General features: G+C 44.8%; 1 protein-coding gene across 1 annotated transcript in view; it reads right to left on the bottom strand.

Moving 5' to 3' along the window:
* LOC123511910 (protein piccolo-like) overlaps nucleotides 1-21490 on the bottom strand; it is a 72871-nt gene that overhangs the window by 50195 nt on the left and 1186 nt on the right. Inside the window, 2 exon segments of the mRNA XM_045267985.1 lie at nucleotides 1013-1060; nucleotides 20185-20268. Coding sequence (XP_045123920.1) covers nucleotides 1013-1060; nucleotides 20185-20268 — 132 coding nt within the window.

Below are 21490 nucleotides of genomic sequence, written 5' to 3'. Positions count from 1 at the left end.
CACCAGGCAGGCAAGATAAATATATCCCACAACACAAAGCTCCGCGTCCCTGCGCCACACACACACACACACACACACACACACACACACACACACACACACACACACACACACACACACGTTCTTTCATTTCACACATATGCAAACAAAAAAACTTTCTTAAACAAGGGAAAAAGGAGGAGGAGGAGGAGGAGGAGGAGGAGGAGGAGGAGGAGGAGGAGCAACAAGCGAAGACTTGGGTGTAAGCAAGTGAGGACGACATATAAAGTACACACGAGGAGGAGGAGGAGGAGGAGGAGGAGGAGGAGGAGGAGGAGGAGGAGGAGGAGGAGGAGGAGGAGGAGGAGGAGTTGGCAGGTGTAAAGACGGTGAGTCAGCGAGGGAGAGAGGGAAGGGAAGAGATAGTGAGGGGAAAGAGAAGACGCAAGAGGGTTTGAGGAGATAGCAGGAGAAATATAAATGAAACAGGAGAGAGAGAGAGAGAGAGAGAGAGAGAGAGAGAGAGAGAGAGAGAGAGAGAGAGAGAGAGAGAGAGAGAGAGAGAGAGACGGTCACAAGGGTCAGACACACACACACACACACACACACACACACACACACACACACACACACACACACACACACACACACACACACAACACAACACCAAGCAACACTGTAAGGAAGGCACTGTAACCTCTATAAGGGTGACACACTAAACTCTAAACACTGTATCACACTGGAACATTTTCTTTTCACGCTAATTTTCAACGTTTCAGACCAGCAACGTTCTTAAGCTCAAACGTTTTTTTTTTTCACTAGCAACGTTCTTAAGACTACCAAAACGTTTCTCCACTACCAACGTTTTCTCAGGCTAACACTCTAAACGTTTTTCTGAACACTAGACCTAGTTCATAATGTTTAGGGTGACTAGTTTCTCATTGCTAACATTTATAGGGTGACACAAAAGGGTGAAGGTGACGTAAGGGTGAGTTTCAAAGGGTGACATCACACTAACTCCCATTCAGCTCACCCTAAACACGTGTGGGTCGTCAGTCGCATCACCCTCGAGGGCTGAAAGCTGAAGAAGAGACCATGCTAGGGTGAGACATGGCCCGGCACACACACACACACACACACACACACACACACACACACACACACACACACACACACACAGGGACATTTCACACTTCGTTCACGTGATTTCTGCCTTTTGTATTTTCTATAGGGTGAAAATTCCATCCCCCTCCTCTCTCTCTCTCTCTCTCCAAAGGCGGGCGTGTCGAGGTATAGTAATGAAACTCTTACCCAACACACACTCTGCCTCTCCATCGTTAGTATGAAGGAATGTACAATTAAACCTTTCAATACCATGACGCATTTTCATATTCATTCTGGTGACTATTTGGTGATTTTATACAGCTTCAGAAACTTATGTGTGGGGATTGAAATAGTGAAGACTGTGGCCATTAATCTTCTGTCCTTCATAGACCCTTGCTAATGTCAATAAAGTGGTCTAATGGTACACAAATCTCAAGGTAAAAATGTGTCCCAGTACTGAAGGGGTTATGCATCAGTTCTCTCTCTGCATTTATTGACTTGTATTTCCACGAGTCTACCCAGTGACACTCAGTTAAAAGAGGGTTCCATTGTTTATTTTAAGCGTGAGGTGCGTTCTGGGGTGGGGTATTTATAGTGGAAGCGCTCTCTCTCTCTCTCTCTCTCTCTCTCTCTCTCTCTCTCTCTGACATACACACTTCCTATTTCACACTTCCTTCATGTGATTTACGATTCTTTTTTTTATTCAGAGGGGTATCACATTCTCTCTCTCTCTCTCTCTCTCTCTCTCTCTCTCTCTCTCTCTCTCTCTCTCTCTCTCTCTCTAACACACACACACTTCCTATTTCACACTTCACTCATGTTATTTAGTATCTTTATAATTCAGAGGGGTATCTCTCTCTCTCTCTCTCTCTCTCTCTCTCTCTCTCTCTCTCTCTCTCTCTCTCTGTAAACATGCAACCTTTTTGTAAACGCGAGCTAGGACAGGTAGGCAGGTAGACGAAATCCAGTAAATGGGATTCACTGGTCCAAGATCCCTGTAAACACTAGCCAGCCTTTGTAAACACCACTCTGCTTGTGTGACTAGACTGACTGATAGGAGAGAGGCAACACTGAGAGAACACAGAAATAGAATAGGTGGATCTGTCTTGTCTATGATGGTACTGTAAATATCATCCTTTTATCTAAGCACTGGGGATTGTAAACATAAGACATTGGGTGTACAACGATTACCACCTTCAGTACCATGGCGCGTTTCCATATTCATTCTGCTTACTATTTGGTGATTCTATACAGCTTCAGAAACTCATGGGGGGGGGGGATTAAAATAAAGATTGTGGCCATTTATCTTCTGAACTCCATAGTCCCTCCCTAATGTCAAGAAAATGGTCTAATCGTACACAAATCTCAAGGTTAAAAATGTGTCCCAGTGTTGAAGGGGTTAAGTTAACCATTATTTCTAGTGTTCAGTGCCTTGTGTCTGTCCAGTTCCTTCTAGAATGAGTAGTTTCTATCATTGAATTATTGAAAGGACAAGCCACACTAGAAGGATTAAGCAAAGTATTTTATTCTAGTGTTCGTTGCCTTTGTCTGTCCCGTTCCCTCTCCTTAAGTAACTCCTAACATTGAATTACAGGCAGACCAAGGCACACATTCTAAAACACTATAGAAAGATTAAGCTAAGTATTTTTTTCTAGTGTTCAGTACCTGTGTTTGCCCCTTTCCCTCTACTTAAGTAACTCCTACCACTGAATCACAGACAGGATAACGCACGCATCCTGAAACACTAAAGAGATTAAGCTAAGTAATTTTTTTTTTCTAGTGTTCCGTGCCTTTGCCTGCCCCGTTCCCCTCCTCCAAGTAATGCCTACCACTGAATCACAGACAAGATAAGGCACACATTCTGAAACACCTGCACTACATTCAAAAATGCTGTAAGTCAAGTGGCACAAGTTTTTAACCCCTTCTATAACACACTTTTCCCTCGAGATCTGGGTACGATTAGACCATTTTATTAGCATCAGAAAGGGTCTATGGAGGTCAGAAGATTAATAGCCACAGTCCTCACTATTCTTATTCCCCAAAAGAGTTTCTGAAGCTGTATAAAATCACTAAATAGTAAGCAGAATGGATATGGAAACGCGTCATGGTACTGATAGGGTTAAGAACGTTTCCGTGGTTCTAGTGACAGAGTAACGACAGTTCTACAGTACTATCAAGCGACACGCCCTTGAGAACACGGCTAACCATCTCTGTGACCTTGGAGAAGAGTCGTGGTGAGAGAGCAAAGCGTTTCAGAATACGTGTACCAGTAAGAGTACATTCCTCCCTCCCATGCAGATTCTTTCATGACAGTCAGCTCAGGGGGTATACATATAAGCCTAACTCTCACTCTCTCTCCCTACTCCCTACTCTCCCTCCCTCTCATTGCCTCATTTCCCGCCCTGGCACATCACCACAGCCTCTCCCTTAGTCTCTGGCACACCACACACCACCGACTCCCTCTCATCACAGCAACACAGCATCTTCTGCATCTCTGGCACACAGCATCGAACATTGCATCGCCTTCACAGCATTCCACCCTGGCGAGGAATTCCACCCTTTTTGTTCCCTTATACATTAACGAAACCACAGTGAGACTTTTTTTTTACAGTGACACAGCTTCTCTTGTCGCTTTAACTATCTACTCACGTCACACAGTCTCTCTCTCTCTCTCTCTCTCTCTCTCTCTCTCTCTCTCTCTCTGCACGAACAAGAACAAGAAAAGAGGAAAAAGCTGAAAAAGAAGAAAAGATTGAAAAAAAAAATCAACCCCATCAAGAAGAATAAGAACAAGAAAAAGCTGAAAAAAAAAGGAGTATTTGAATGATTATTTATCCACATTCACAGCGCAACACACTCTCGCATCTCATCTGTCCTAACTCCTGGCGTATGATGATTTGTACGCCTTCTGTCCAGTATCTGTAAAGCAAAACCTCCATTTCTTAATTTCTTATACAACAAAACCATCTCTAGCTATCCAACACATCAAAATATCACTTCTCTCAACTTCTGTACAGCATATATTGAACAAAACCTCCATTTCTCATTCTTATTCAGCAAAGCAACACTTTCTAGCAACTCAACACATCAAAACCTCCCCTTCTCTCAACTTCTGTACAGCTTTTAAACAGCAAAACCTTCATTTCCCACTTTCATACAGCAAAACACTTCCTAGCCACCCAACACATCAAAATCTCCCTTTCCTTACCCAAAACTAAGCGTCCAACCTCCCATACCCTCCCAACACAGCCATGTCACCCCACAGACCCAAGACTTCAACCTCCCCTACCATCCCAAACACAGCCGAATCCCTCCCAACACAGCCACGTCACCCCAAACACAGCTGCCCGTCACCCAACCCCAAGTTTGCTACTTAATGCACACCAGCAGCGCCGCCATACAACAGCTGCTCTCCCTCACCTTTGGCAGCTCTCGCGACCCTCAGCCTCCGCCCACCAGTTAATCAGCGGTGTTGTCCCCCTGGCAGTGCGTCGGGAAGGACTCAATAATACTACTCACTGAGGCTCGTATTCTAACACGCTTTGGTCTCTCACCATCACTGATTTCCAAAGGCTCCAGTTGAAGATACTCGTGTTTTTAAGCGTTTTTATGGTTCTGGTGATACACTGGCAAGATTTTTAGTTTATTAAGAGGAGAAACTGTCTTGAAAACCCAGCTAGTTGTCTCTGTGGCCTTGGAAAATTGTCGTAGTGAGAGAGGAAGGCGTTTCTTAATACGGGTGTTATTCTTTTCATCCCACCAAGCTAACCTCACCTCACTCACTTCACCACTCGCTCATTATCCCTACTCTGACATGTTCTGCTCTCTCATCCAGACTGTTTTCCACTCCCGCAAAGATGACTAGACCATTTCTCAAGTGTTTCTCCTGTTAATATTAGAAATTATATCAATCCCATTCTCTGACACGTTCTATTCTCTCATCTCATTCCAATCCCACAAAGATGATTAAACGGGTTCTCAGTGTTTCTCCTGTTAATAAAGTTGAAATCACGTTAATCTGTCACTAGAACAATAAAAAACACTATTAAAAACCCCTTCCACTACCACTAGACCATTTGGATAGCAGAAGAGGTGCGGCGCAGAGGAGTTTCATAATACTGTCCATTACAACACACACCTACGGCCTCATACAATCAAACTACCAACAATTAACCTGTTATTAAGAGTCACAGCTACCTCATTCACACAAGACACACACATGTACACGTCCTACGCCCCGACACGCCCTTCACTCAGCCGATTCGTGCCTAAGCCTGTACGGCGCCCTCGCTCTCGCCACAGCCAAGGCCGCCGGTGAGTGATGGTCAATCCTTGTGCTAAAAGTGAGTAAACAAGGACGCTGTAGTGAGAGAGAGAGAGAGAGAGAGAGAGAGAGAGAGAGAGAGAGAGAGAGAGAGAGAGAGAGAGAGAGAGAGAGAGAGAGAGAGAGAGAGAGAGAGAGAGAGAGAGAGAGAGAGAGAGAGAGAGAGAGAGAGAGAGAGAGAGAGAGAGAGAGAGAGAGAGAGCGCGCGTACACTATCCCGTGGTGGGGGCAGTGACACCCTACAGGCTTGGCACCACTGGTTGGGTGTGGGGAGCTGAGACACGTACAACAGGTAGTATAGTGGCGATGAAGCTGAACATGGTGGGGCGGCAGACTGTGTCCCATGCTGCCCTGCGGTGACTCCAGCAGGCCCCGCACCTCTCACACCCTGCAGGAGGCCACGCTGGACCCCAAACCAAGCAGGAGTCCTCTTAGCCTCCCTGACTCAGACTAACAGCACGCCTAGTCACTGCAACACAGCACATAGCCACGCCTTGCCTGCACCGCCTTCAAGAACGCCTGTGGACACCAGCACACGCCCTGCACACGCCTGGTAAACGTCCCGCAGCACACTCCCCGCCCCGCTAACCCTGCACAGCTGTGGCGGGCGGCTCTGTCTAGCGGGGCACAACACACTGAGCCGCGTCGATGTGCCAGTGTGCCAGCCGCCTGCGTCTATCCTCCCGTGCCCACCCCCCACCACCCTATGCATCCTCTCCCAGCGGCTGGCCCCTCGCCCGCTGTCATGAGGAGCGAGTCACGCCTGAAATTACATTATAACGCCACTTCCACCTCCTACATCGCCTCCTATGGGTGTAAGTGGCCGGCTGATGAGGAGAAGCTTGGATAAACACGGACCTTCACACCATAACGTTGCTATAACTGTTTCACTGCTGTGTGACGTGTTGACGTGTTTCCTCACTCACAAACCACTCTGAGGCATCTTGGTATGTATTGTTCTACTGTCCAGCCATCTCCTGCGCGTCACACTGGCTAAATATTGGAGAATCTACTCTTTTTATTGCCTCTTTCTTTCCATTTGACATTCCCTTACTCATAACACAGACATGTATCGTTCTTATCTTTTTTATTGTCCCAGCAGCCGTCACACTGACCAAACAATGCATAATCGACTTTCCCACACGCTTATGTCTTCCGTGTCAGTGCCCTAGAAGACTTACAGAGCATTGCCTTCAGCCTTATGAGTTGTCCCAGATCGCGCAGGGAAAGTCAGGAGCAAAACGTATCTAAAAACAAGCCATCTTCACACAGACGCCACCTCTCTCTGCCCTTCCTGAGTGTACTGGCGCGTGTTACCAAGCTACTGTAAGATGTACTCGGCTTTATCCTAAGACTCGTTTTATATTGCAAGCTTAGCAACGTTAAATTTCCTTCGCTTCTCAACCAATTTTGGGTGTAAAGTCTTTCCTGAGAGAGAGAGAGAGAGAGAGAGAGAGAGAGAGAGAGAGAGAGGATGGCGTGTCAGGGAGAAGTTGTCATGCCTCCTTGTAGTCATGAGTGCCCACCTGGCTCGCTGGCTGGCTGGCGCTCTCTCTCTCTCTCTCTCTCTCTCTCTCTCTCTCTCTCTCTCTCTCTCGGGTACAATCACCCTCACTGCGCCCACACTCACTTCATGTTACTACTTCCTCCTCCTCCTCCTCCTCCTCCTCCTCCTCCTCCTCCTCCTCCTCTCCTTTTCATTGCACCTGTGACATCCTTCTATCGTGTATTCATATATATTTAACTCTTCCCCCCTTCTCCCTCTCTCTCTCTCTCTTTGGTCCTGTAGTTATTTTGGAGTAAGAGATAATGAGGTGGCGTGGTTCTTGACGTGAGAGAGGCACTGGTGTTGTCTTGCCCGGGCACTGATGCTGCTCCTCACGTTTCCTAGTGTTGTTTGACGCCACAAATACGCCCACCCTCTTTATGATCAGCTGTGTTGTGTGTTCTGAGTGTCTGACGAATCAAGGGACTGCTAAATGAGAGAAAGATAAGGAGGAGGTGGGGATTAAAGTGGGGAATAAATGAGAGATGAAGTAGAGAGGGGAATAAAAGACAGAGAGGAAAAAAAAATGATGGTGAATATTAAAGGATGTGGTAACAAGTAGAGAGGGAAATAAAAGAGAGAAGGGAAATAAAACAGATAGTGAAAAATAAAGTGATAACACGTAGAGGGAAATAAAAGAGAGATACGGGAAATAAGACAAATAAAAAAAAAATAAGGGGACATATTATGAAGTAGAGAGGGAAATAAAAGGATGGAAATAAAAGAGAAGGGAAATAAAACAAAGATAGTGAATATAAAAGGATGTGATAAGAAGTAGAGAGGAGAATAAAAGAGAGATATGGGAGATAAGACAAAAAGTAAGAAGTAAAAGGACGTAAGATGAAGTAGAGGGAAGAGAAGGAAAATCAGAGAAATACATGAAGAAAAAAAGATGAGAGATGAAAGAGACGAGAAAAAGGAAAAAAAAAAAAAAAAAAAAAAAAAAAAAAAAAAAAAAGGATGTGGGAAAAAAAATTAGTTACAAAATAGACACAAACATACGCTGCCTTTCTCCCATTAACCCCTTCAGTACTGAGCCATTATTTTACCTTGAGTTTTGTGTACGATTAGACCATTTGATTGACACTAGGAAGGCTCTATGGGGGTCAGAAGATTAAAGGCCTGTCTTTACTATTCTAATCCCAACATGTGTTTCTGAAGCTGCATTAACTCACCAAATAGTAACCACAGTGAATATAAAAACACGTCCTGCTACTGAAGAGATTAATATTTCCATGATTAAAATAGTGAAGACTGTGGCCATTAATCCTCTGACCTCCATTGACCCTTCCTAATGTCAATAAAATGGTCTAATCGTACACACATCTCATGGTAAAAATGCATCCTAGTACTGAAAAGGTTAATATTTTCATGGTTAAAAAAGTGAAGACTGTGGCCATTAACCTTCTGACCTCCATAGACCGTTCCGAATGTCAATAAAATGGTCTAATTGTACACAAATCTATGGTAAAAATGCGTCCCAGTCCTGAAGAGGGTTAATATTTTCATGGTTAAAGTAGTGAAGACTGGCCATTAACCTTCTGACCTCCATAGACCGTTCCTCATGTCAATAAAATGGTCTAATTGTACACAAATCATCCAGTGGTAAAATGGTTAAAAAGTGAAGACTGCCATTAACCTTCTGACCTCCCAGTACTGAAGAGGTTAAGATACTGCGCGTTGCAGCTCGACATATGAAGCCTGCTGTTGTCAGAATGATGTGCTGATGGATACAATGATGGCGCAGGGAAAGCTTTGGCGTGGTGAGCTCGTTCCGGAAGACTCACTTTGGCACAAGACACGACGGGTATACGTGAGGGAGTAAGGGCGGAACTGACGTCATTCTAATGTGCTGACGAAGGCTGTGACGAAGTCGAGTCCTGCCAAAAAGCTCTCTCAATGCTGATATAGTAAGAGAGGCTGTGAGAGTGTGCGAGCGATCGTTGTAATGTGTGTGTGTGTGTGTTTCTGGAGTGTGTGTGTGTGTGCTCTGTGTAATGATATACTGTTGTGTGTGTGTGTGTGTGTGTGTGTGTGTGTGTGTGTGTGTGTGTGTGTGTGTGTGTGTGTGTGTGTGTGTGTGTGTGTGTGTGTGTGTGTGTGTGTGTGTGTGTGTGTGTGTGTGTGTGTGTGTGTGTGTGTGTGTGTGTGTGTGTGTGTGTGTGTGTGTGTGTGTGTGTGTGTGTGTGTGTGTGTGTGTGTGTGTGTGTGTGTGTGTGTGTGTGTGTGTGTGTGTGTGTGTGTGTGTGTGTGTGTGTGTGTGTGTGTGTGAGAGAGAGGGCGGGCAAGGAGGCAGAGTGTGGGCGGCTATTACTGTCTCATGGTAAATACTACGGCTGCCAGGCTTGAAGGGGTCACCTGACAGCGATCAGAGGCAAGCCAGCGTGCTCCACTCACGATTTATACCAGTCTTTCTCTTCCTCTCTCTCTCTCTCTCTCTCTCTCTCTCTCTCTCTCTCTCTCTCTCTCTCTCTCTCTCTCTCTTCTCTTTTCTTTCTTTAATCTGTCTCACGAGTCTTCCTTTTCTTCCTTCCTCCCTCATTTTTTCTCTATCTCTGTCTCTTCCTTCTTCCTTTTTCACTTTGTTTTTCGAGTCTTCCTCCTCCTTGCTTCCTCCCTCATTCTGTTCTATCTCTCTCTCTTCCTTCTTTACTTTGTCTTTACGAGCCTTCGTCTTCCTCATCCTCTCTCTCTCTCTCTCTCTCTCTCTCTCTCTCTCTCTCTCTCTCTCTCTCTCTCTCTCTCTTGCCTTGTTTGCCTGTTTTTCTTCTCTATTTACATCCTCTGCAATTTCCTTACGATCTCTTTTTTACTTCTATTTATTTACTTCCTTATTTCCTTAGTTGCGTTTATATTTACGTGGGTATTTCCTATTCCATTTTCTCTCTCCCTCTTCTAATTTCTAAGCTTCCGTCCTTCACTATCTACTTCACTATTTTCATCCCGTTTTCTTTATTATTTCAGAAAACGGGTAACTATTCATGGCAAGGGGAACAAAGGTACACTCGTCAAGCAGGCAAGACATGAGGTGGAGAAAAAAAAAAAAAAAAAACAGGCAGGGTTGAAGTAACGAGATGGAAAAACACAAGGACTCGTCTAATATTACCTCTTGCTCTGTGGATAAGTGGATAACAGCACCACACACACACACACACACACACACACACACACACACACACACACACACATATGCAGCTGTCTCCATCACCCATCTCCTTGCCACCTCCTCTGTCGCACGCCACACCCCACTCACCACGTGTTCCCTGCCCACTTCAAAACAAGTCTAACCCACTGAAAAGACACAAAAGCCCACTATATTTAACCTTAGCCCACTCATAACCTCTCCTATCCCACTCAAAACACACTCAAAACACTCAAGTCTCTCAAAACACACCCAGCACACTCAAAACACACCCAAGTCACTCAAAACACACCCAAGTCACTCAAAACACACCCAAGTCACTCAAAACACACCCAAGTCACTCAAAACACACCCAGCACACTCAAAACACAGCCAAGTCACTCAAAACACATCCAAGTCACTCAAAACACACCCAGCACACTCCACAAACACTCACCCACTCCAAACACACACAACACACACCTAGCCATCTCAAAACACACTCAACCCACTCATCATCATCATCATCATATCACCATAACTACCAACCACATTTTCTTTTCTTTTTTTTTAAGTAAGAGGAAAGCCCGAAAAAAAAGGCGGGGGGAGGGGGCGGGGGGGCCTACTGAGATGCTGGTCACCCCAAAAACAAGCTGAACAAAATATAATAAAAGGGATCTCCAAGGATGGTATGGGAGACACTCTTTTCGTTTGACCTCTTCAGTACCACGACGCGTTTCCATACTCACTCTGGTTAGTTTGGTGAGTTGATACAGCTTCAGAAACTTACGTGGGGGGATTAGAATAGTGAAGACTGTTGCCATTACTCTTTTAACCTCCACAGACGCTTCCTAATGCAAATAAAATGGTCTAATTCTACACAAACCTCAAGGTAAAAAAATGTGTCCCAGTATTGAATGGGTTAAATAAAAACACGAGTATCTTCAACTGGAACCTTTGAAAACACTGTATCTTCAACTGGAACCTTTGGAAACACGGTATCTTCAATTGGAACCTTTGGAAACACGGTATCTTCAACTGGAACCTTTGGAAACACGGTATCTTCAATTGGAACCTTTGAAAACACAGTATCTTCAATTGGAACCTCTGGAAACACGAGTAACTTCAACTGGAACCTTTGAAAACACAGTATCTTCAACTGGAACCTTTGAAAACACTGTATCTTCAACTGGAACCTTTGAAAACACGAGTAACTTCAACTGGAGCCTTTGGAAACACGAGTAACTTCAATTGGAACCTTTAAAAACACAGTATCTTCAATTGGAACCTTTGAAAACACGGTATCTTCAACTGGAACCTTTGAAAACACAGTATCTTCAATTGGAACCTTTGAAAACACGAGTAACTTCAACTGGAGCCTTTGGAAAGCAGTGATTGTGAAAGAACAAAGCGTTGGCAAGTTTCTCCTTTTAACAAACTAGAAATCTTGCCAGTCCTTCACCAGAACCATCGAAATACCCTTAAAAACACGAGTATCTTCAACTGGAACCCTCGAAAAGGAGAGAGAGTGATTGGCGAGACAGTAGAGCGTGTCAGAGTACAGGCCTGAGTGTCGTGTCGTGTCTCAGCATTGCAGGAGTTAAATGATCATAAAAAATCCACATGAAGTTAAAATAGTCAAGATTTTCATCACATCGGCCACTGTTAAGAAGGAGGAGTAAATATTTTGAGCCTGGGTGATGAAGAGAGAGAGAGAGAGAGAGAGAGAGAGAGAGAGAGAGAGAGAGAGAGAGAGAGAGAGAGAGAGAGAGAGAGAGAGAGAGAGAGAGAGAGAGAGAATGCTCGGGTTACTTGGCACATCACCAGCCTTTATGTGCCAGACTTCACTTTCTAAGAAGCCAGTATGTGCTCTCTCTCTCTCTCTCTCTCTCTCTCTCTCTCTCTCTCTCTCTCTCTCTGACTCAACTTGGCGAGAGAAATCAAGAAATAAACAAAACTGACTCAACAACATGAGAGAGAGAGAGAGAGAGAGAGAGAGAGAGAGAGAGAGAGAGAGAGAGAGAGAGAGAGAGAGAGAGAGAGAGAGAGAGAGAGAGAGAGAGAGAGAGAGAGAGAGAGAGAGAGAGAGAGAGAGAGTGTTTACCTCCCTCCCTCTCCCTTGTTTGCACAGGTACTACACAGGTAAACACAGACTCCTCCTTTCACACCCAGAGAGAGAGAGAGAGAGAGAGAGAGAGAGAGAGAGAGAGAGAGAGAGAGAGAGAGAGAGAGAGAGAGATAGAGTAGATAGGGGAATGTAAATGGATGATAAGGAAGGAAGGGAAGAAAAGAAAAGAAAAGAAAAGAGAAGAGAAGAGAAGAGAAGAGAAGGAAGGAAGAATGGAAGACAAAAAATAAACCAAAATAGAGGAAAAAAAAAAACTGAAGAAATGAGAAAAGATGAAAAATGGAGAATGAACGAAAAGGAAGAGAAATAAGAGAGAAAAAATAATAGAAAAGTAGAAAACAAACAAAAACAAATAAACAAAATAAAAAAAAACACTCCACACTCACTCTCCCTCACTCATTACCCTCAATTGACAACACAAGTCTTTTCCTTTTCCCTCAGATAATAAAACGTGTACCCTAATGATAAATGAAACCTTACCCCTCTCCCTCCCTCTCCTCTCCCCCCTCCTTTCCCTCACTTCCCATCTCCCTCCATCATCTTGTCTCCCTTCCGTCATTTCTCAATCTCTCTGTCACTGTTGCATCATATCTCCTCCTCCTCCTCCTCCTTCACTATATGTTCCCCTTTTTTGTTTTTCCCCTCATGGGCGGAAGTTTCCCCTAAACCTAAAACAGAAGAGGGGAAAAGAGTATTGGGCACGTTGAGGGAAAGAGGAAGAGGAAGAGGGGAAGGAAAGAAAGTGAGGGGAAGTTGCAAGGTGTGAGAGGAAGGGGAGAGGAGAGAGGGGAGAGCGGTGAAGAAGACCAAAGAGAACTTGTTTTAATGGTAGACTTAAACAAATAATTCTCTCTCTCTCTCTCTCTCTCTCTCTCTCTCAAGGAAGTAACCAGGAAGTATGTGCTAAGAGAGAGAGAGAGAGAGAGAGAGAGAGAGAGAGAGAGAGAGAGAGAGAGAGAGAGAGAGAGAGAGAGAGAGAGAGAGAGAGAGAGTGTGTGGAGGGAAATCACTTTGGCGGGCATCCAGATCCGGAGGGAGAGGGAAGGTAAAAGGGAGGGAAGAAGAGAGGGGAGAAGGGAGGGAGGGAGAGAAAGAGGAGGAGGGAGATATGGAGGAAGGGAGGAATAACACCTAGACTTCCGTACACCTTCTCTCCTTCCCCCCCTTCCCCTCCTCTCCTTCCCCCCTCCCCTCCCTTCCCCTCTCCCTTCTCTCCCATTCCCTATTACCTCCTTCATCTATAACCCTTCTTTTTCTCTTTTTCTGCCACGCCCTTCTCTCTCTCTCTCTCTCTCTCTCTCTCTCTCTCTCTTGATGGAATGCAATACAGATAAAGGCTGTTGACATGGGACGAGGAGGAGGAGGAGGAGGAGGAGGAGGAGGAGGAGGAGGAGGAGGAGGAGGAGGAGGAGGAGGAGGAGGAGGAGGAGACAGTGAGTAGGTCAAATCAATCAATATTAATGAAAACAAACTGAGTCAAATCCTCTTTTAAGCTTCCCTTATTTCTCCCCTCACTTCCTCCACCTCTCCCCTCATCTCCCACCTTCTCCAATTTTCCCCTCACCTCATCCACCATCTCCATCTCTCCTAACCTCCTCCACCTCTCCCCTCACCTACTCCACCACCTCCACCTCTCCCCTCACCTACTACACCACCTCCACCTCTTCCGTCACCTCCTCCACCTCTACTCTCACCACCACCTCCTCCACTCCCCTCACCTCCTCCACCTCTCCCCTCATCTCCTCCACTTCTTCCCTCACCTCCACCACCTCCACGCACACACAAGACAACACAAAGACACCAACATCCCTTTTAAAACCTTTCTCCTCCACACTTCCTTCCCTCCCCTCACTTCCTCCACGTGGCCTGACGGTCCCTCCCTTGCCTCCACCTTCCCTCCACAACAAAGACACAGACAGGACAGGACAAAGACAAGAGGAAGTCCATTTAACTAACATATTCCTCTTCAGTCTCCATCATTTCCTCTCAAACTCCTTCAGGTTATCCTTTCAAATTGTTTTCCTTCGGCAGGCAGTCCCAGGGCAGCGAGGGGGCGTCAGAGGGGGAAAGAGAAGGCGTTGAAGCAGGGTAGCGTTAGTGGCGGTGGTAACAGTCACGCAGGGACCTTACGAGGCGCCTTTGGGACTTCATTGTGGCTGGATGATGTGAAGATGCGAAGATTCAATTGACGAGAGGCTGAGGAACTGAACCAGGAAGCGTAAGACAAGGACTCTCTCTTCAGGGTGTACTAAAGCTTGTTTCTTCTCCACCGGCTGAAACACTACAGGAAGCACCTCTGGAAGCACCTCTGGAAGTACCTCTGGAAGCACTACAGGTCACCACTACACGGCACCATCACATTTACTAAAGGCCATGTTCCGATGGACTTCTGTCTCGCACCTTCAGTTTTAAGAGGCTTTCATTGTACAGACACCGGATTTTTTTAGTGTTCTTCTGGTTCCAGTGAAAGAATTGCTAGGTTTCTACATAACGAAAGGCTTCAAGACTCTTCAGAACTCGGCTAATCCTCTGTGTCTCTGTGGCCTTTGCAAACAGTCGTGCTGAGAGCAGCGTTTCAGAATACTTCCTCAGCACCTTCACACTTCCCATCGCCACTACATGACGTCCCGGCTGTTGCTTCCTCCTGGGCACTCAACGGTCTGAAGCCACGCGCGCCCCGGAGGCCAAAGCGCAGCGGGGCGTGGCCGAGTGCTAGAAGGAGCGACGGGCACTGGTGGTACTGTCCCTGCCACGCCTGCTACTGACGCTACTGACCCTCAACTCACAACCACCACCGCCACTACCACACCGACCTTGGCACCACGCTCCTGTCCTCTCCGCTGGCTATCAACTGTCCCTGAAATGCGCTGTCACCACCACCACCACCACCACCACCACCACCATCATCTTCCCCCCCTCCTCCTCCTCTGTTCTGGCAGGTAGTAACTGACACCGATACAGCGAATGAAAAAAAGACAAAACAATCTGGCAAACTGAAACAATCCGCATTCTCCTCCCCCCCCTCATCCCCCATTACCTCATTCCACCACTCTCCTACCCCCTCTACCCCCCTCCATCACTCTTCTGCCCCCCCCACACCCGAATACAAAGGTGGATGCCCTGAACTAAGCGCCACGACCCGGAGAGAAAGAGAAACAAGGAAGGAGAGACAAGACATGAGAAACCACACAGTACTCAACTTGTCAACCTCTCTTATGCATCTCGTGTTCCCCAATTTCACGGTCAATTTATCCTACCCATGACCGCCCACGCACACCCACACCCGCCCACACCATCACCCTACACATACGTCACCTTTCCTATGTCCTCCCACCCCCTTGGAATGTGGTGTAAGTGCGTGTCCCTCGTCCCGTCACCTGGCCCCATGAGTCACGCCCGCGCCTCCCACTGTTCAAATAGTCACGGCCGAACACTACGTAAACGTCCTTCTCGCTACCAAGGAGGGGGAAAAAGAATACAAAAGGAGAGAGAGAAGAAAGAAGGGTGAAGATTACATAGGAATAGAAAAGAAAATGAAAAAAGGAAAAGAAAAGGAGCGAAAGACGAAAGAAGGAAAGGAGGGTCTACATAAGCCGTTCCTCTCGTCACTAGGAAAAGAAAAAAATTGAAAAGAAAAGAAAGAAGGAAGAGTGAACATTACACAGGCGTCACTCTGGCCACTAAGAAAGAGAGAGTAAAGAAAAGGAAAGGAAATGAACGGAAAATAAAAGGAAAAGACAACGAAAGGAAAGGAAGGGAGAAGGAAAGGAAAAGCAAAGGAAAGGGAAAGGAAAGTAAAAGAAAAGGAAAAGGAAAGAAAGGAAAAGGAAGGGAAGGTAAAAGAAAAGAAAGGAAAAACAAAGGAAAACCAAAGGAAAGGGAAAGGGAAAGGGAAAGGAAAAGGAAAGAAAAGGAAAAGGAAAAGGAAAAGGAAAAGAAAGGAAAGAAGGAAAAAGGTGAAAGGACAAACAAACAGTCACGGCTGAGGACTATCTAAGTGTCCCTTTCGTACCAAACAAAAAAGAAAAGAAAAAGAAAAGAAAAGAAAAGGAGGAAGGAAAGAAAAAAGGAAAATAGAAGTCTAAAGAAACAGTCCCACTAGCCAAACATTTACGAGTGTGAAAAAATAAAGGTGTTGGTAGAAGTAGCAGTAAATATTTGCACTCTGAACAAAGACACGTGTGGAGAGTGAGTGGATAATGCAATACAACCAAATACACAAACATTATCACCAGTCACATGTTTACCAGTTAAGAAATCAAGATACTGAATAAAAAATATATATTCTCACCAGTCACATGTTTACCAGTTAAGAAATCAAGATACTGAATGAGAAAATAAATAAATAAAAAGTAAATAAGAAAAAGTTAAAAAAAAAAATCGTTTAGAAATTGAAAATAGATAAAAAAAGAACAATTCAATTTTTTTAAAGAAGGAAATAAGAAAGAAAAAAAATAAAGAACAAATAAATATAAAATAACTTGACATTTTTAAGAAAGAAATAAGAAATAAATAAAAAAAAAATAAGGAAGAAATAAACGAAAAATACCTTGACATTTTTAAGAAGGAAAGAAGGAAATAAAATAAATAAAAATAAGGAAGAAACAAATAAGAAAAACACTAAAATTTTCAAGGAAGACACGTGTATATGACAAACAAATAAACAAACATACAAATAAAAACTATGAAGATCTAAACGTTTACGAGAGAGAGAGAGAGAGAGAGAGAGAGAGAGAGAGAGAGAGAGAGAGAGAGAGAGAGAGAGAGAGAGAGAGAGAGATAATAATAAAGCAGAATCACAACACACACACTTTACATGAAAACTAAACCTGACATGAAGCCTTTACTCTCCCTGCCAAGTGAGACAAGACACCTTCCCCCCATACCCCCACCCCACCCCTCTCCTCCTCCTATTTTTCCTCCCCCACCACCACCACCACCACCACCACCACCACCACCACCACCTCCTCCTCCTCCTCCTCATTCTCTTCCTCCTCCTCTCTCTCCTCTCCTTCTCCTCCTCCTTTTTTTCCTCCTCTCTCTCCTCTCCTTCTCCTCCTCCTCCTCCTCCTCCTCGTGTCATCCTCGAGGTGCAGGTTGAGTCACACTGATTTATGGACAAGACGAATAAAGTAAAAGAGTAAGTGAGAGCGAGTGAGAGCGAGTGAGAGTTACTGCACCTCTCACTCGCATCTCACACCGCGACCCTGGCTGTTAATTGTCCACAGAAACACATCATTAACTGCGCGACTTGTTAACAGCAGCGTGCAATCTTCGCCCAGGGACGATCAAGTGTGTAAATCATCAAGCTATTCTCTTCTGAAGGACATTGCAGTGCTCGAGGACTTGATTCACCCCTTCAGTATACTGGGGCACTGGGACACACTTTTACCACGAGTTTGTAGTGTGATTAGACCAGGTGCGGGCAAACTACGGCCCGCCAAAGGAATTCATGCGGCCCGACATATGTTAGATTTGAAAGAGGTTAATAAAAATAGAAAATAAAGATAAAAAAGAACAATTCAACATCTTTTTAAGAAGAAATATGAAAGAAATAAAATAGAAAATAAAAAAAACAAAGATAAAAAGAGAAACAACATTTCTTAAGAAGGAAATAAGAAACTTAGACTTAGAAAATGTACGTTTTTTTATTTTTTTATTTTCTTTATACCACGTGGGATTTTGACGGTAATTTCTGGGCTAAAGGTGATACTTTTTTGTGTTACCTCCTATCTCAAACCCCACCCGCTAGGAAACCATTGCCCCGAGTGAGGAAGCCCAACCTACACTCGGACCGTGGACAGGATCCGTTACCTGATCAAGAGGTTACCGCTATAATAAAGAATTCCTAAGTATTTTCTGGTGATCAATAAGTAATCTAGTTCAGAAAAGCTTAGAAAATGTAAGTTATTCATCTATTTTCTTCAAAAGGACTGTATGTAGTGCTCGCTGACTTAGAAGGTTAAGTAAACAATTCCTAAGTAGTTTCTGGTGGGCAATGTGCAATCTTAGTTCAGAAAGGCTTAAAAATGTACGTTATAGTTTAGAAAGACTCAGAAAATGTGCGTTATTGATCTATTCTCTTGTGAAGGACTGTATGTAATGATCGCTGGTTTAAAGAGGCTTGTATAACGATTTTCTATTGGTTGACAGGCGTGGATAGTGTAAGCTGTCCAGCCATTTTCTTGTGAAGGAGTCAATGCAGGTAGTAGCGCACCATACAAGGATAAAAACTTTAAAAATTCCACCAGATCCCCACCTCCGCCCCATAAAAAAAAAAAAAAAAAAAAAAAAAAAAAAGCTATCAGACAAATGACAAAAAAGAGAAACCACTTCACTGTTACGCCTGATCAAAAACTGACGAGGAAAAGTGTAAGAGTTGAAAAAAAGGTTGAAAAAATGAAAGCGGAAAAAAGAAGAAAAAAATCAACTTTTTCCACCAGACCAAAAGAAAACGAAGAAGAAGAAGAAGAAGAAGAAGAAGAAGAAGATAGACAAATAACAAATAAGACAAACCACTTCACTGTTACGCTTCACCAAAATTTGACGAGAAAAGTGTAAGTGTATTCCCCCAGCAGTCAGCAAGCACACTTCGTCGTTAGGCAAGGTGGACAGTCTGCGCTGGCTTCAAAAGGAGGCTTAACCCCTTCAGTACTGGGACACATTTCTACCTTGAGATTTGTGTACGATTAGACCAATTTACTGACATTAGGAAGGGTCTATGGAGGGCAGAAGATTAATGGCCACAGTCTTCACTATTTCAATCCTCCGCTCGAGCTTCTGCTGTATAAATTCACCAAATGGACAGCAGAATTAATGTGGAAACGCGTCATGGTACTGAAGAGGTTAGGAACACATCCCCAAGCATCTCCTTTAGCGGACACAATGCAATCCACTTTGTTATTTTGGGTGACCGAGAGCGAAAAATATCTACAGGAGATATTTCAGCAGACATAAACGCGCCTTCCTTTGTTATTCTTGGGAAAAATAAATAAATAAATAAAATACATAAATACATAAATAAATAAAGAAATAAGCAAAAAAAATAATACTAATACTAATAATGAATTAAATAAAAAAAATTGAAAAAATATATAAATAATAATAAGATTCCTAGGCCATTTTTTCAACAGACAAACACACTTCGCTGTTATTCTAGGCCTTAAAAAGATAAATAAAAAACCTCACCCGTGCTTAGCGGACACGGACACGGACACGGACACGGACACACACACACACACACACACAAAGCAATTTCCTGTTATTCTCGGCGTGAAAAAAAAAAAAAAAAAAAATCTGCAAAGCTTCACACACTCGTTACTCTAAGCCTAGAAAAAAAAGTAACAAAAAGCTCCTTGGTGCTTAACACACACAAAAAAGTTATTTTCTGTTATTTTGGGCGTGATAAAAACCCGCAAAGCTTGACACTCATTATTCTAAGCCTAAAAAAAAAAAATAAATAAATAAATAAATAAAAAAAAAAAAAAAAAAGCTCATTGGTGCTTAACACACACAAATACATTAAATTAAAAACAGTGATTTTCTGTTATTTGGAGCGCGAAAAAAAAAAAAAAAAAAAAAAAAACGAAAATCTTGAGACACTCGTCATTCTAAACCTAAAACAGATAAAAAAAAAAAAAATTTCACTCGTACTTAACAGAAAAAAGCAATTTCCTGTTATTCTTGGCACAAAAACCTGCAAAGCTTGAGACACTCGTTATTCTAAGCCTACAAAAACAAAAAATCTTGTTATTCTTGGCGCGAACAAAAACCCGCCAAGCTTGAGAGGCAATCTTGTGGCAGGCAGAGTGCGATCCTTCTTGTTATTCTTGATCCAAAAAAGCCGAAAACTGCAAACACACAAAGACAAACTGCGCAGTAACTCGCCAAACTTCCATCCATCTCTCTCTCTCTCTCTCACACACACACACACACACACACTCGCGTCACGCCCCACGACGGACACAGCAGGAGTCACTAACACTGGATTTGGAAGGCTGATGGGCGGGAGTCCTGCTGGAGGCGGCGACGTGGCCCTTGGTGCGCTCCTTGTCCACGCCAGCATCCTACAACACACTCTGGTCATTATGGTGTGTTGCGGGTGTTGCGTGTTAAGGGGGGGTGTTGGGGTGTGTGTCCGGGGGGGGGAAGGGGGAGGGGAATGTTGTATACGTAAATTGAAGTAAAGGAAAAAAAAAATAGGTGTTGCAGTGGTCAGTGTGTGTGTGTGTGTGTGTGTGTGTGTGTGTGTGTGTGTGTGTGTGTGTGTGTGTGTGTGTGTGTGTGTGTGTGTGATTCACTGTTTGATCTGCTGCAGTCTCTGACGAGACAGCCCCAGACGTTACCCTACGGAACGAGCACAGAGCTCATTATTTCCGATCTTCGGATAGGCCTGAGACCAGGCACACACCACACACCGGGACAACAAGGTCACAACTCCTCGATTTACATCCCGTACCTACTCACTGCTAGGTGAACAGCTACACGTGAAAGGAGACACACCCAAATATCTCCACCCGGACGGGGAATCGAACCCCGGTCCTCTGGCTTGTGAAACCAGCGCTCTAACCACTGAGCTACCGGGACGTTTGTCTCTGTGTGTGTGTGTGTGTGTGTGTGTGTGTGTGTGTGTGTGTGTGTGTGTGTGTGTGTGTGTGTGTGTGTGTGTGTGTGTGTGTGTGTGTGTGTGTGTGTGTGTGTGTGTGTGTGTGTGTAGGTGGACAGGGAAAGAGAGATGAAGTGCGAGTGCGTATGTGTGTGGTTGAAAAAATCATTGCGTGGGACGGTGGCCATGTGCGTGGGTGAAGGGGTATGTGTGGTCGCGTGTCGGAGGCGGGGCGGGGCGGGACGGGGCGGGTTTGGTCCATAGAGAGCACACTGCAGCCTGCATACCATGGCAGGCTGTGGCGGCCGCACCACCTGTAGAGGGCGACGCTGAGGCCACGGTGAAGGGTTGACATGAGCAAGAAAGGGAGGGTGAAAAAGACGACCTGCGTTGAGTGGTCGTGATGGGGGTTCGGGCAGGGTACAGGAGTCTAGGGGCCCCGGGGAGGGGGCGGGGCAGCAGCAGCTCGGCCAGAATGTTTAGATGCAGAGCGAAGGACAAGTGTGACGGGGGGACTAAAATAAGGCGATTGGCTGCGAGTGGCGAGGCGGAAAACTCTCCCATCTGGAGATTGTATACTCTGCGTGGGTCACGGGGGACGGTGGGGGCGGTGGGGCAGCTCAGAGGGTACTGAGGTGGGGAAGGAGGGAGAGCGGGGTGGGGGACGGTGGTCATGTAACAAA

Source organism: Portunus trituberculatus, chromosome 32, assembly GCF_017591435.1.
Source record: "Portunus trituberculatus isolate SZX2019 chromosome 32, ASM1759143v1, whole genome shotgun sequence".
In the NCBI taxonomy this organism is placed as follows: domain Eukaryota; kingdom Metazoa; phylum Arthropoda; class Malacostraca; order Decapoda; family Portunidae; genus Portunus; species Portunus trituberculatus.
This window is presented reverse-complemented; position numbering and strand designations above follow the sequence as displayed.